The 15,726-nt window shown below is 38.2% G+C and overlaps 2 protein-coding genes and 1 long non-coding RNA gene across 5 annotated transcripts in view; 2 read left to right on the forward strand and 1 right to left on the reverse strand.

The window, feature by feature from the left end:
- Nucleotides 1–5: 5 nt before the first annotated feature.
- LOC131140402 (cilia- and flagella-associated protein 99-like) lies at nt 6–8,334 on the forward strand. 2 transcript variants are annotated; one of them, XM_058090800.1, is made up of 16 exons: nt 6–85; nt 710–790; nt 897–1,041; nt 1,120–1,214; nt 1,287–1,393; nt 1,480–1,660; nt 1,735–1,815; nt 1,916–1,984; nt 3,265–3,348; nt 3,433–3,518; nt 3,629–3,833; nt 5,357–5,498; nt 6,859–7,010; nt 7,087–7,292; nt 7,364–7,550; nt 7,646–8,333. In XM_058090800.1, exons 3-16 carry the CDS (start codon nt 900–902, stop codon nt 7,724–7,726), a joined length of 1,818 nt encoding a protein of 605 aa, XP_057946783.1. In that variant the 5' UTR covers nt 6–85; nt 710–790; nt 897–899; the 3' UTR covers nt 7,727–8,333. The 2 variants fall into 2 exon arrangements, with proteins under 2 accessions (XP_057946783.1, XP_057946782.1); XM_058090799.1 differs by lacking the exon at nt 6–85 and having other exon boundaries at nt 94–790; nt 7,646–8,334.
- Nucleotides 1,481–15,726, reverse strand: part of LOC131140408 (uncharacterized) — a 17,797-nt gene continuing 3,551 nt past the window's right edge. The window contains exons 2-3 of the long non-coding RNA XR_009132403.1: nt 1,753–1,826; nt 1,481–1,637 (exon numbers count right to left, since the gene is read on the reverse strand). This is a non-coding gene — a long non-coding RNA (uncharacterized LOC131140408). The remainder of the gene's footprint in view (nt 1,638–1,752; nt 1,827–15,726) is intronic.
- si:dkey-21a6.5 (signal peptide, CUB and EGF-like domain-containing protein 1) overlaps nt 8,466–15,726 on the forward strand; it is a 9,851-nt gene continuing 2,590 nt past the window's right edge. For both annotated transcript variants that reach the window (XM_058090801.1, XM_058090802.1), the window contains exons 1-5: nt 8,466–9,213; nt 12,817–12,993; nt 13,069–13,207; nt 14,394–14,482; nt 15,584–15,647. In XM_058090801.1, the coding sequence (XP_057946784.1) occupies nt 9,165–9,213; nt 12,817–12,993; nt 13,069–13,207; nt 14,394–14,482; nt 15,584–15,647 (518 nt within the window). In that variant the 5' untranslated portion in view covers nt 8,466–9,164. The remainder of the gene's footprint in view (nt 9,214–12,816; nt 12,994–13,068; nt 13,208–14,393; nt 14,483–15,583; nt 15,648–15,726) is intronic.

Raw genomic sequence — 15,726 nt, forward strand, 5'->3', positions numbered from 1 at the left:
TAGTTCCTTCACCACAGCTTGTCTTCTTCGGTGGTACCCTCGTGACAGCCATCTTTTGGATGCTACAAGATAGCTAGCGTTACAGGTGGGGAAAAAAACTCAAAATGTACGGTAAATACGGTCCAAACACCCCAACAAAGTAGATATATTCAGAGGATAACGACTAATTATGTTTCCTGCCTGTGTTCATTGAATGACTAAACCGAAGTTGACGACATTCACGTCAAACTTGTACTTCCTAATGACGTCGTCTCGTGCTGCTGTCACAATGTTGTCCAATATGGTCCAATCTACAGGATTTATTTCAACAACAATTTCAACAACAAATATAGACATAGACATTTTTATACTGAACCTAAATCTGAACTAATATATCGACTTTGTGGTTGTTGACACGAAAATATAAATACGTAAACCAAAATACATAGTCGACGCATTTCCGATTGAACTCGAAGGCGGCGCAATATTTTACGTATTTTACGTAACAATAAATATGTCACACGGTACGTCATTGATATATACGACATCCCACCGTGGGCAATTTACGCATACGTCGCTAAATGTACCGTCATTCCTTACATGTGTGTAAAGCAAAAAAAAATGTATTGGACATTTTATAACCATTCTGATTTATGTTGAATTCATCACAAACGGGATTTCCTTGTGTTAATGGAAAATGGCACAAAACAACGCGGTACTTGTGAAACAGGCTATCGAGCTGCTGGATAAGTTTAATGCTGGGGAACAGAGTTTGGATGACTTTATTGAAGAGGCAGCCAAGGATCTGCAGGTAACCAAGTATGATAATGTCATTACAAAAGTGGTTTTATAGTGTGTTGATATATAAAGTAATACAAGAAGCAAAAGATCTCACCTTTGCTGCATGCATTTTGTAGAATATGGAACCTCAGCATATGAAGTTCATTCTTGATCTTGTCTCCGGATGCACTGAGTACAAGAAACTACTGCATGTAGTTGTCGATCCCTTCTACGGCCAGGGTGGAAAACTCATATCAAAATGTTACCACAGTCATTTTGTTGGTATGTTTAAACAATTACACGTTTGTTTTTCCTTTAAATAAACATGACTTACAGTTGATTTGTTTGTGTTGTTTGTAGTGATCTGTTACCTCACTATATTCTACTTTGATGAACTTGGGCTTCAGGATTTCAGCAACATTGTCAAATCTCTGGATATTAAGAAAATGCACAACGTAAGAGTAATACTGCATTGAGAAGACATTTATGGTGCAATGTATATTTATATTATCTGTTATTGATTCTAGTTTCTGAGTTTCTTCTTCACAAACCTCACCACTTGGATACAGGATGAGTGGAATAGCATCTATGATACTGCGTATGTGAAAGAGCACTGGATTGATCCTCTGCTGGGGTAATAAAATAAGTACAGTCATTGCAAAAAAGTTTTAAAACAATATTTTCAAGACATGGAAAAGCTTTCTGTCTTTTGTCTTATAGGAAGTGTTCTCAGATCGAGACACTTTTGGAGAAGCTTGCCGCGAAAGAAGCCGGAGGGATGCGGCAACAAAAAGCTCCTTGCACGACGACTAAGCTTGAGGGGTTCTCATTTGTTGTTAAACCCAAAGTACCATCTCCACCTAAGCCGAAGTGCAGCCCTGTTGAGGAAAAATACAAACCGGTCAGTCTCTTTATGTGTACGATTTCATTTATGTGAAGTCACATGACTTCACATAACATGTTTACTTTTTACAGGTACCAAACAGCACTTACAATACTCCAAAGGAGATCCAGATCTTAGAAGAGATCAAGCAAAGGAACCGTCAAATGAGTGAGGTACATTTAATCTGTTATCAGAAGAAAAATACATATGAAAAAACGTATTACAACATCGTTTTCAGACTGTGTTATCATACCATATTGTTTCCCCCCACAGGCGCTAATGCACAAGGCCAATATGACACAGTTCAGATTTGCATATCTGAAGAAGTCTGACCTCACACAGGTAGGAACTATTGGATGTGTTGTCCATAGTGCAGACAAAAATGACATTGCACTTATTAAATTCAAGGTAATAAGCATAGAACTGCCGTTTGCACAGAACATGTAAATACCGCCCCATTGCTATACTGATAGCGATGTGACGGTGCAGTTGTCGATATTGTGGATATATTTGCGTACTCTTGCGTATATATTACATGTGTAGGCTTTCAGTGAGGACTTAAGCCAATCCCAATCCACCTCTTAATACCATCACTGTCACATTACAATTAAACACATCATCATAATATACAAAATCCATTATAACAATAATAATAATAATATTAAAAAAAACATCTATTGTCTAGAGATGTCGATTTCTACTCATTCAGTCATTGTGTGTATAACTTGTCTTGAGGAACACTTTTGGTCTGATCAACCAAATCAAACAATCAGAGGACAGAGAAGTGCTGATCTCACTGTGAGCCGGCTTGCTTGCCTGATTGCCGAAAAAAAAAGCGCCATTGCTAATAGCTGGTATCTGACATGAGCCAGCAATTCTAAATGTGAAGGCTCTGGTCAGATTAGATTAACATGGCGACACATAGATACTAAAATCTGATTGGACGACAAACTCAGTCCAATCCAGACAAAATGAAAATAGTTGTAAAATTTAAAGTTGTAAATGTAGGTCAGAGAGGGCGGCACGGTGCTCTAGTGGTTAGCGCACAGACCTCACAGCTAGGAGACCAGGGTTCAATTCCACCCTCGGCCATCTCTGTGTGGAGTTTGCACGTTCTCCCCGTGCATGCGTGGGTTTTCTCCGGGTACTCCGGTTTCCTCCCACATTCCAAAAACATGCTAGGTTAATTAGCGACTCCAAATTGTCCATAGGTATGAATGTGAGTGTGAATGGTTGTTTGTCTATATGTGCCCTGTGATTGGCTGGCCACCAGTCCAGGGTGTACCCCGCCTTACGCCCGAAGACAGCTGGGATAGGCTCCAGCACCCCTGCGACCCTTGTGAGGAAAAGCGGTAGAAAATGAATGAATGAATGAAGTTGGGTTTTAATGCTTAATTGAGAAACATGAAGCTCACTATATTATGCATTGCTGCCACTAACTTTGTGGTGCATGTTTATATCAGATTGATATCAGTATCGGATGATATTCGATGTTGCAATATCGGTATCGGCTCGCGAGTGAAAAGGTTGTACCGGGACAACTCTAATGGCAATAAAAGTATTCTATTCTATGACAGAAACATTACACTTTAGCTCATTTCGAATATACATATGTATTGCAGAGAGTGCTGAAACAGATAAGTGAAGATTTGGACTCAAGACTTCAGTTTGATTCAATTCATGCCCTTGATCCTCCTTTCTTTAAGGTGAGAATACCTTATTTTATCAACAATTAGGGGATGAGAATTCAGTACAATATTAACTCACTTCACATTTTCCTCTTTTATTAGAGCATCCCTCCTATCAAACTCAACACTGCAGCTATGCTAAGGCGGCGAGCTCTATATGATCGCCATGTGGAAGAAGAGCTGCAGAGGTGCAGACGCATTTCATGCGATATGCATAATTGCGTAGTGTGTTTTTCTTTATTTTGTTTTTTTTCAATACAATTATCATAAACTGCTCCTTTTTTCTCAATGTATCTAGAATAGAGAATTTGGCGGAGGGGGCGCATGAGCCCTCAGCCTTGCTTCAGAAGCAGAGAGAAATACATGAGAAGGAACATCACGACAGGTGGGCCAAAATTGAGCTGAAGCACGCCGAAGTCATTCTCAGCCACTGGCAAGCCGCTTTGGCCCGCACGCAAGCCGTAGAACGGAACAAGAAGGCTGCTCAGCTCAAAAAAGTTGAGGTAAGTAAATACAGCTAAATCTCTTTTGAGTGTTTTAGAATGTTTGTGGGTGTACTGGATGTACCAGTCATGATGTGCTATATATATATATCACTATATTGACACTTACTATGGTATCCATTATGTCATTGGATGGTCATATCACCTCGTACTTTGGTACGAGGTGCATTTAAAAAAAAAAAAAAAAAAAACTTCAACTGTATTATGGAAAGCAGGAAGTGAACAAATGTAACAGTTACTGATTGTAAAAGTACCAGATGGAGGGGTAGGATTTAATGCTTCTTTGCTTCTTCCTACTCCTTTTGGACATGTGGAACTGTGAACTGATTATGTGATGCATTCAATTGTAATCTGATGCATGTTCAAATGAAATAAAACCATTAAAACTATGAAAAAAAATGAAAAACATTTTTTTTAAATAAAAAAAATACAATTAAATAAAATTAAATTATATTATGGAAAGCAGGAAGTGAACAAATGTAACTGTTACTGATTGTAAAAGTACCAGATGGAGGGGTAGGATTTAATAAGCTTTGCTTCTTCCTACTCCTTTTGGACATGTGGAACTGTGAACTGATTATGTGATGCATTCAAATGTAATCTGATGCATGTTCAAATGAAATTAAACCATTACCATTACCATTACTTCTGAACCTCTAAAGTCAAACACAGTCCCGCAGCAATCCCTTATTTATCGTGGTTAACTGGTTCCAGACACGACTGTGATAAGTGAATTTCTTCCAAGTATGATTCTTTATTCATAAATAAAATATTTATGATATTAGAGAATAGAAAACCTGTTTACGACCATCTACTGTATTTTCTGAACTATCAGTCAATCCGGAGTATAAGTCGCACAAGGCCAAAAATGCATAATTAGGTAGAAAAAAAACGCAAAAAAATGCATTCTTCCATCATATTATACAGGAGTGGGCTTTTTATTTTCACTCTATAGCCACTGTATGTTCAGAATTATATACCGTATTTTCTGGACTATAAGTCGCTCCGGAGTATAAGTCTCACAAGGCCAAAAATGCATAATTAGATAGAAAAAAACATACATAAGTCGCACTGGAGTATAAGTCGCATTTTTTGCGGGTAATTTATTTTCCAAACTACTTAACCAAAACAGACATTACGTCATCATGGAAGGCAAGTTCTAACAATAATAAAAGAATAGAGAACATGCTAATAGGTGTAAGATATGCTAACACAATAGTTATTCAGCTACACAAAAAATAAACATGAACAGAAAAGGTGTACAGTGTTTATGTATTATAAACACTTTTTTCATTTATAAGTCGCTCTGGAGTATAAGTCGCAGGAACAGCCAACCTATGAAAAAAAGTGTGACTTATAGTCTGGAAAATACGGTAAATAAGTTTCTTAACATTACTAGTGTCCACTAGACATCAAACAACACCCCAATAGCCACCTTTCCACTTACATTACAAAATATAATGGACATAATAACTGTTCTGCAGGTTACAATGTAGCCGTTTTTAATGTTGGCTTTCTTGCAGACAGCCAAACGCTGTCAGAAAAATGAGCAGAAAAGGTTGGAGGAAGAAAAAGAAAAGAAAGATCTGGTGCAAAAGGTGGTGGAGGGTCATAAGAACACCATGAAAGTGAAAGAAAAGGTGAAGAAATTCAAACAAAGTGTTGGTAAGCACATTCATTTTTTTACACCATTCTTTTTCCCCGATTGTATGGAAGCTCGTTTCTGCCACTGGAAAAAAAAAATATTCCAATGGTAAGTCGAAATAATGAGATAAAATGTCGACATTTTGAGATAAGAAAGTTGAAATTATGAGATAGAAAGTCATAATAACGAGATAAAAAATCGTAGAAGAGTCACAGCAGCAGCTTCTTCTCTCCTGTTCAGACATGGATTGTGAGTACATGGATGAGTACTTTGAGTACTTTTCTTATCTCAAAATTTTGACTTTTTTTTTTTTATATGCTTTATTTTTATTTATTTTTATATTTTTCTAAAAAAATCACACACTCAAAAACAAAAAGGGTAATGAAAAATCTAATTATATTCTTCCAGCAATGCTCCCTCCAGACCCGAGATGATGTTGTGGTCTTTTTGGGTCATAATCATACCCAACCATTCAGTTTCTGTAATGTTTGTTTTGAGCTCTTTTTCCCATTTTTCTTTAATATAATGAGTATTTGCCTTTCCCTCCATGAAATTTTTATATAGTGTGGATACTATCTTCGTAGTTTTTGATTTGTAGGCAGACATTGCAATTTGAATCAGCCCATGTCTTCTTCTATTCATCCAGAATTTTATTTTCCCGTCATAGTAATTTCTCATTTGTATATACCTAAAATAATCGTTTTCGTCCAGGTCGAATAGTTGTTGTACAGTAAACCTCGGATATATCGGACTCGGATGTATCGGAAATTCGCTCACAACGGACAGATAAAAAAGAACCAATTTTTCTGTAATACATTTCCAATAAAAATTCATTGCATATATCGGATTTTTTATAACGGATTTCGCCTATTTCGGACAAAATCTCCAGTCCCGTTCCAATGCATTTCCATTAAATTTCCCTCGCATATATCGGATGGCCGCATCGTGGCGCTCCGATTCGCCGAATCGTGACAGGCCGCTATACGACGTCGTTTGCAGCGTTTGCAGCGTTGCCTGCGCGTCCAGGTACATTGGAAACATAGTCAAGGAAGTGCCTTTTTATAACGGATAAAATCCGATTTACGCATATACCGGATATAAATCCGATATATCCGTAAAACGGACATTTTCCGGTATACGCATATAACGGATTTAGCTTATATCGGACAAAACCAGTGGGAACAATTGAATCCGATATATCCGAGGTTTACTGTAGTTCTTGAAAGCTCATGAATTTCTTCTCAAAATTTTGACTTTTTATCTCGTAATTTTGACTTTTTATCTCGTAATTTCGACCATTAGGATAATTTTTTTTTTTCAGTGGCGAAAACAAGCTTCCATACGATTGCCCTTTTGTCACCGAACCGTTTTATTTCCCAGTCAAAGAATTCTCACAGCACAATCAAGAGCTTCTTCGTCAAGCACAAGAGGAAGCCCAGGCAGCCCTCAGCAGGAGGTTGGACATCATCAATGAAACGCACACCATGGAATGTCTTCGTAACCTTCGAGGCAAAACATTTGACGACACGGAGGTGACATGCATCACATGGATCACATGAATGTAAAGATAAGACTTAACAATGTGTTACGGTTTACTTCTTATGTCAGATTGCAGGTCATGAGCTCCTAGGAGAGATGTCCTACGCTGAGCTGAAGGAGCGTCTGTTCCTCACGAAGGAAGCAGAGATGAATGAAAAGCAGAAGAAGCGAGAGTACATCCAGGTGGAGAAGCAGCGGAAGAAGCAGCTGCTGTTGGAAAACATGGGCACCATCGAGCTCCAGACTAGGGCCATGGCAAAGGCGGCTGCCATCAGGTCAGCTGAATGACTGAAATTGGAAAAGCCCAAAAACGGGACCCCAATTCCTGCTATTTCTTACATTGCAGGAAAGACGACGAGAAACAAGCCAAGCTCCGATTGCAGAAGACGGCAACTCAGGACAAGAAGGTCTTGGCCTTGCAGAAGAAGATTGAAGAGATGAAGCAAGAGTGCCAAAAAGTGAGGCAAAGTGAAAGCATCAAGGTTAAACTACCGAAGCAGGCAGCAACACACACAACTGAGACGCACAGAACAGTGAGCATGAAATCCACCATAAATAAAAAAAATCACTTGTTGTCTGTACCAGTGTTAAGATGGTTACGGCAAATATCTTTATCTCCTTTTGATAGGATGGGATGCAGAAGATAAATTGGGAGGACTTGGAGAAGCGCTTGGAAGACTACATCGAGGGAAAAGACCCTCAAAGATAATACAGTATTCAGTTTTGATTAACAATACTTTATTACAGAGGTGTAAAACTGCAGTAGTTACAGTATGTAGGTGAATAAGGTAGTCATGCATGTGGTAATGGTAATGGTAATGGTTTTATTTCATTTGAACATGCATCAGATTACAATTGAATGCATCACATAATCAGTTCACAGTTCCACATGTCCAAAAGGAGTAGGAAGAAGCAAAGCTTATTAAATCCTACCCCTCCATCTGGTACTTTTACAATCAGTAACTGTTACATTTGTTCACTTCCTGCTTTCCTAACATAATTTTATTTTATTGTATTTTTTTAATTATTTTATTTATTATTGTTTGTTTTTACATTTTTTAATGGTTTTATTTAATTTGAAAATGCATCAGATTACAATTGAATGCATCACATAATCAGTTCACAGTTCCACATGTCCAAAAGGAGTAGGAAGAAGCAAAGCTTATTAAATCCTACCCCTCCATCTGGTACTTTTACAATCAGTAACTGTTACATTTGTTCACTTCCTGCTTTCCATAATACAGTTGTTTTTTTTTATTATTTTTTTTTAAATAATGCACCTCGTACCAAAGTACAAGGTGATATGACCATACAATGACATAATGGGTACCATAGTAAGTGTCAATATAGTGATATATATATATATATATATATATATATATATATATATATATATATATATATATATATATATATATAGCACATCATGACTGGTTCAAGACTCTTCATCCTTGTATTTAGCAAACATCAACTGCTTGTATTGTTTCTTGAATTGGCTCATCGTTGTGCATTGTTTGAGGTCCTTACTCAATCCATTCCATAGTTTGATTCCACATACTGAAATGCTATGGCTAGCATAACGTAGTCCTAGCATAGAAGTGTTTCAAATGGAGTTCTTCCCTAAGATCATATTTCTCCTCTCTTGTAGAGAAGTATTGGATGACATTTTTTAGGTAATTGGTTATTTTTAGCCTTATGCATCATTTTAGCTGTTTAAAGATTAACTATATCAGCAAGTTGAAGTATTTGTGATTTTAGAAATAAGGAGTTAGTGTGTTCTCTGTAGGCGGCATTGTGAATTATGTGGGGGTCAGAAAGAAAATAGCTTCCTGGATTATTCTTAGAAGAGCTCAACTGCTGGGAAACGCTTTAGCGTGCACATTAGCGCCTCTTCTGGAGGCTTTGCGTAAAAACAATCCTTATTCAGCCAATTTTGCTCCCGTTTTTTTTCTCCCTGTAAAGCAAAATCACATGATGTGTACTTTGTCATATGACGCTGAGGAGTGGACTGGTCCCACCTCAAACAAGCTTCACTGACGTTCTCTAAAAAAAAAAAAAAAAATGAACATAGCTGTCAGTGATTTGTCAAGGAAGAGATGCTGTAGATGAACTTTGTCAGGAGAAGAGTTGTGGACCATTAGAGGAGGATGGACCGTCGGGCTCCTCTGCTCCTCATCTCTGCCTTTTGCTTCGTAGGTGAGTCATTTATTATTATTATTATTATTATTATTATTCAGATACAATACACTCATGTTAACTGACGACACATGTTTTCCTGCTGGTAATCAATCAAAACGGTGGCAAAAACTCACTTTTGCATATGTGCACATTTTTTATATTACTAAGTTTTCCATCAATTTTCTGTGCTTTAAACCAATTTATACTCATATTGGGCCATTTGTACCCCAGGATCTTTACTGTTCATTATTTTTGTCTGCTGTTTATTAATAAATCCTAAGACTTTGAGAAATGCAGGCAAGGCTAGAAAGCACATGACTCCCCTCCTCTCGCTGAATAAATCCTTTTCTTGAGGAAGATCGCTCCCACTCATGGCTCTCAAGCACATGGCTAATGTGATTACACGCACAATGTGCCCTCTTGTCTCGCTGATTTACTTATTTACTTGCTGTGCTGGTCTCGCTGTTTATGTTGAATACTTAGTTTTATTGCAAAATGTCAATATTATTGTAATGGAAGTAGCTATTGCTATTTTTATGGACGGAAACATATTGTTTTGTTTGTGTCACCTACTTCCTTCTTCATGTTGTATGACAGTTTGGATCTTGGGGGTAAATAGAAGTGTTTCATGGTGACTAACAAAAGTGGAAAAAATAAATGGGTGGCCGGTCCGTGTACTGGATTGTACCTCCATGGACTACTTCCTGGTCCATGGAGGATAATATAAGACATTCATTCATTCATTCATTCATTTTCTACCGCTTTTTCCTCACAAGGGTCGCGGGGGTGCTGGAGCCTATCCCAGCTGTCTTTGGGCAAGAGGCGTGGTACACCCTGGACACAGTGCTAATACAGTAAACCTCGAATATATCGGACTCGGATATATCGGAAATTCGCTCACAACGGACAGATAAAAAAAGAACCAATTTTTCTGTAATGCATTTCCAATAAAAATTCATTGCATATATCGGATTTTTTATAACGGATTTCGCCTATTTCGGACAAAATCTCCAGTCCCGTTCCAATGCATTTCCATTAAATTTCCCTCGCATATATCGGATGGCCGCATCGTGGCGCTCCGATTCGCCGAATCGTGACAGGCCGCTATACGACGTCATTTGCAGCGTTTGCAGCGTTGCCTGCGCGTCCAGGTACATTGGAAACATAGTCAAGGAAGTGCCTTTTTATAACGGATAAAATCCGATTTACGCATATACCGGATATAAATCCGATATATGCGTAAAACGGACATTTTCCGGTATACGCATATAACGGATTTCGCTTATATCGGACAAAACCAGTGGGAACAATTGAATCCGATTTATCCGAGGTTTACTGTATAAGACAACAGGACTTATTCTATTCTTATTCTGTGGCAATCGGCACAGTTTTATTTTTTAACAGCAAAAAGAGTAACCATGTAACAAAAGTGCATATTTGTGTTGATTTGTCTAAGCTACTTTGTGGCTCGCGAGATATAATATTAGACAACAGTTTGTTTGTTTTTCTTCTGGTGCAAGGGAAAGTGAAAAACATGAATGTTATGTAAGACAAAAGAGCTGTTACACTTCTTATTCCCCGGGCTAGAGAAACCGTTTCATTGCATTTTAAACAGCAAAAATGTCAACTAAATCCCTCTAGCAAAATGAAAAGCATTGGTGAAGCCCATCTTTGTGTCCGTTTGTCACTTTATATGTTAGCGACATACTTGGTGGTTCACCAAAAATACTGTTCTTGACAGGACTGAACCATTTTTCAAATTGAGGTGAAGCGGCGCCCTAAATTGCTGAAGTAAGCAGGCATTAGAAACTTTCAGCATAGAGGGATTGTGTTCCACTGGGACTCACATGGACATATTTTCATCCGGATTTGCACCAATTGAATGGAAAAAGCACGTGCAATGAAGCTCAGCAAAGTTTTTAATAATATTTAGCTTAGTCTGCTTCTGTTGAATTGTAAACACTAGGTACCGTTATCTTTCCGAGAGGTCACCTTCTGGTTAAATGAATCATTTACTTCCCTGTCCACATTAGAGTAAAATAATAGTTACGTAGCAACACTGAGTGTGTCGGTCATGAACGAACAGGTCAAAAGAACTGGTTCTTTTTTGTGAATGGAATGAACAACAGTCCGTTCAGTTGCAAATGCTTATTTTTTTTTGATTCGTTGGAGAGTCAGTTCGCCGTTCCTTATGCAGGGCGGGACTACCTCCGCGTGCTTGCCTGTTTTATCCTATCGTCGCGCCTCACTCTGTGGGTGGGTGGGGTTAGCTGACCGAAAAAGAGAGATTGACCGACACTGTCAGTGACCTTGTTCATTCCATTCACAAAAAAAGAACTAGTTCTTTTGACCCGTTCGTTCATGACCGACACACCACTAGTCATCACGTGTTGTTGAGCTGTTGAGTCGGAACAAACGTGAACATGAGTGAACGGACTGACTGACTGACACGGGGGTCATGCCCGAGGGGGGATCACAGGCTAACGACCAATTGACCGAAATTAACGAAATTAACCGGAATGATTCGGTTCACTGAAATTAACGGTTTTGCCCACCATTCATATTCATTCATTCATTTTCTATCATTTATCCTCACAAGGGGGTTCCTTCCTTAGTTCCTTCCTTCCTTCCTTCCTAAGGAAATTCACTTATCACGGTCGGGTCTGAAACCAATACATTGCGCTAAATGAGGGATGTACTGAAAGTCAAACCAACAGTTCCTTAGTTCGTTCGTTCCTTAGTTCGTTCCTTAGTTCGTTCCTTAGTTCGTTCCTTAGTTTGTTCCTTAGTTTGTTCCTTAGTTCGTTCCTTAGTTTGTTCCTTAGTTCGTTCCTTCCTTCCTTCCTAAGGAAATTCACTTATCACGGTCGGGTCTGAAACCAATACATTGCTCTAAACGAGGGATGTACTGAAAGTCAAACCAACAGTTCCTTAGTTCGTTCGTTCCTTAGTTCGTTCCTTAGTTCGTTCCTTAGTTCGTTCCTTAGTTTGTTCCTTAGTTCGTTCCTTAGTTCGTTCCTTAGTTTGTTCCTTAGTTCGTTCCTTAGTTCGTTCGTTCCTTAGTTTGTTCGTTCCTTAGTTCGTTCATTCCTTAGTTCGTTCCTTAGTTCGTTCCTTAGTTCGTTCCTTAGTTTGTTCCTTAGTTCGTTTGTTCCTTAGTTTGTTCCTTAGTTTGTTCCTTAGTTCGTTCCTTAGTTTGTTCCTTAGTTCGTTCCTTCCTTCCTTTTCTTTTAGAATTTTCTGCATACCTTGCGTGTTCATTCATTCATTTTCTGCCGCTTATCCTCACGAGGGTCGCGAGGGGTGCTGGAGCCTATCCCAGCTGTCTTTAGGCGAGAGGCGGGGTACACCCTGACTGGTCGCCAACCAATCACAGGGCACATATAGTAGACAAACAACCATTCACACTCACATTCATACCTATTAATTAATTAACCTAGCATGTTTTTGGAATGTGGGAGGAAACCGGAGTACCCGGAGAAAACCCATGCATGCATGGGGAGAACATGCGAGGGCCCAAGCGTGGGATTGAACTCGGTTCTCCTAGCTGTGAGATCTTCACGCTAACCACTCGACTCGCTAACCTCCACCGCTAATAGTCCGATCATATTTGTGTTGCAGGCGTGGCGCTGAGTCAGACCACACCCACTCCGGCAGCCCTCACCACCACTCTGTTGGAGAATGGCACTGCTGTGACACCAACTCCTGTTCCTGTCAGCACCAGCACCACCTCCAGCTGCTCTGCGTTCAACACTTCCACCTGTGAGCCTTGTGCTCCCGGATCACAGTACGACAACGGTGAGTGTGTATATCTCACCATATTGTATATTACTACCAAAGAGTAGATGCTGATATTTGCCAATTCATCCCAAGGCACCCTGCTGTGTTCATGCTGCCCTCAGCCTGGGCTCTGTCTATTTCCTGGAGCGTGTCTACCATGCACCATTGGCTTCTATCAACCACTGTCTGGGCAGCAGCAGTGCCTTCCCTGCCGACAGGGCTTCTACACAAAGTAGGATCTCTCACAATTTTGCATTACTGTGCCATACAAACTCCATCACTGTTTTTATTTCTTTCCATTATGTATTCATATATGATACAGAGCAGTGTTATTAAATCAACGTTCAAGTTCATCTTATGTTCCTACAGTAATAATGTTGGTATTGCTGGTTCTCATAGTCATCCCTTGTGACCATTCTTTCATTTGCCGGAGGGGCAGATATTATTGAGCCCTATGAATTCCAACCATGTGACCTGGAAAAACAAACGTCTTGATCTACTTTGCTGAGTTGGCTTTATTAAAGCCATATAAATATCTGTAAATTCAATTACACATTACATATAGTCAGGAAATTATAATTTTTTTTCACGTTATATTAAAAAAAATCTATATATATATATAATTTTCTTTTCTGCATTATATATATAATTTTCTTTTTCGCATTATATATATATATAATTTTTTTCACGCTATATTAAAAAATATACATATATAAAATTTCCTTTTTCGCATTATATATATATAATTTTCTTTTCGCATTATATATATATATATAATTTTTTCGCGTTATATTAAAATATATATATATAATTTCCTTTTTCGCATTATATATATATATATAATTTTCTTTTTCGCGTTTTATATATATATGTATATATATATAATTTGATGCTTGAATAATTTCCTGACTATATGTAATGTGTAATTGAATTTACAGATATTTATATGGCTTTAATAAAGCCAACTCAGCAAAGTAGATCAAGTTTGTTTTTCCAGGTCACACTGACTTCAATATATATATATATATATATATATAATTTTGTTTTAGCTTTTTAAGTATTTTTTGACTTTACAGTACTGCTTGATCCAATCAGGAGACACACTGACCATGTAATTTAAGCCATTCCATATGATACAGTAAATGTAATGTTGTATTGCCGCTAAACATTGCCACCCTAAATACAGATGAAAGAGGAGCGAACTGATGCAAGATGAGATGAGCAAATATGACCGAAACAAAATAACAAAACAAAAATATATACAGTGTAGTAAGGATGTTTTTTTTTTTCGACCTTTACTGTAGGACATATAATATAATATATTCTATAACTGGCCCTGTTTGCATTATAGCTGAATAGCCCTTTTCTGATTGCTGTTCTTCCGATGTGATTTACCATGATTTACCATGACTATGCAGCTTTACCGGAAGCCCAGTGTGTCTCCCTTGCCCTGCCGGATCCTTCAACAACAACACCGGTGCAGACAGATGTGCAAGTTGCTCTCCAGGTAATGCATTTGCTGAGCCGTGACATATGCTAAAATGACTGGATCTATGACTGGAGTATTTTCAGACACAAAATTCCAACTTACTGTATCTATCTATTTACTTCACCAAATGTCTAAATAAATAAGGTCATGAATGAAAGCAGAAGCAATATGGTAACACTATAGATCCTCTATAACAGGGGTCTCAAACTCAATTTACTTGGGGGCCACTGGAGCTCGGGTCTGGGTGAGACTGGGCTGCATCAGGTTTTCCAAAAAAAAAAAACAAACGCATATATTAAAAACCAAAAAATGAATAAACTTTGCTTTTGTTCCGATTTTCTACAATAAAAGCTCTGATAAAACATTCCACTGTTCTCAAATATCTTAATTTTTATTTTTCTACACAAAATAAGATGAAAAGTAAACAAATCAAGAATAAAGAAAATCAATCAATCAGTAATAAATAAATATAATAATAATAATAAAACGGCAAATAATTAAACTTAAGAAACCACATATAGTTGGTGGGTAGACAAATTATTTTTTTCAGATTAAAATGAACAAAGCATTATTAGAGCCCTGTAGACATGACAAAACACGACTATAGTCACATTTATACTCTTTTTATTTACAACATATTGCGCAACTGCAGGGTCTTGAGACACATGCTAACTCGCAAACTAGAGAGCTAGCGACCTAAACGGTAGCCTTCAAGTTATTTTCTTTAAACTTAAACAGCCAAAAACTTACCACTTCCACACGGATAGGGAGGATAACTATTAACAGTTATTTAACCTTTAACATGAACATTAATCAAATGTAATAATTTTTTCTGGGTACATGATACCATACAGCATCCATATCAAAGTTGCGCGGGCCGCACTAACATTAAACTTTCATATCAAGGCGGGGGCCTCAAACTAGTGTCCTGCAGGCCACGGGCCGCGTGTTTGAGACCCCTGCTCTATAAGCACCTACTTGGTTTGTTGAATTGATTTTGCAGTCTGGTTTCAAGCCCCCCAACCCCTTTTCTATACGTATCTTGTTCAGGGTTGTGTCGAGTTTCATGGTGAAGATGTTTTTGCATGACACTGCTAACCGTGTTTGCGCTGCTTTCAGGTTTCTTCTCATCTTTACACAGTTCCACTTCATGCTCACCATGCGCACAGGGGAGCTTTTGCAAGTAGGTTGCTAATCTCGAAGTCTCTGCCTTCTGAAATGTAAAGAAATTGATCATCATCAGTGTGGAGATTTGCTATCAA

The sequence above is a fragment of the Doryrhamphus excisus genome, chromosome 13 (genome assembly GCF_030265055.1).
Source record: "Doryrhamphus excisus isolate RoL2022-K1 chromosome 13, RoL_Dexc_1.0, whole genome shotgun sequence".
NCBI classification, from domain to species: domain Eukaryota; kingdom Metazoa; phylum Chordata; class Actinopteri; order Syngnathiformes; family Syngnathidae; genus Doryrhamphus; species Doryrhamphus excisus.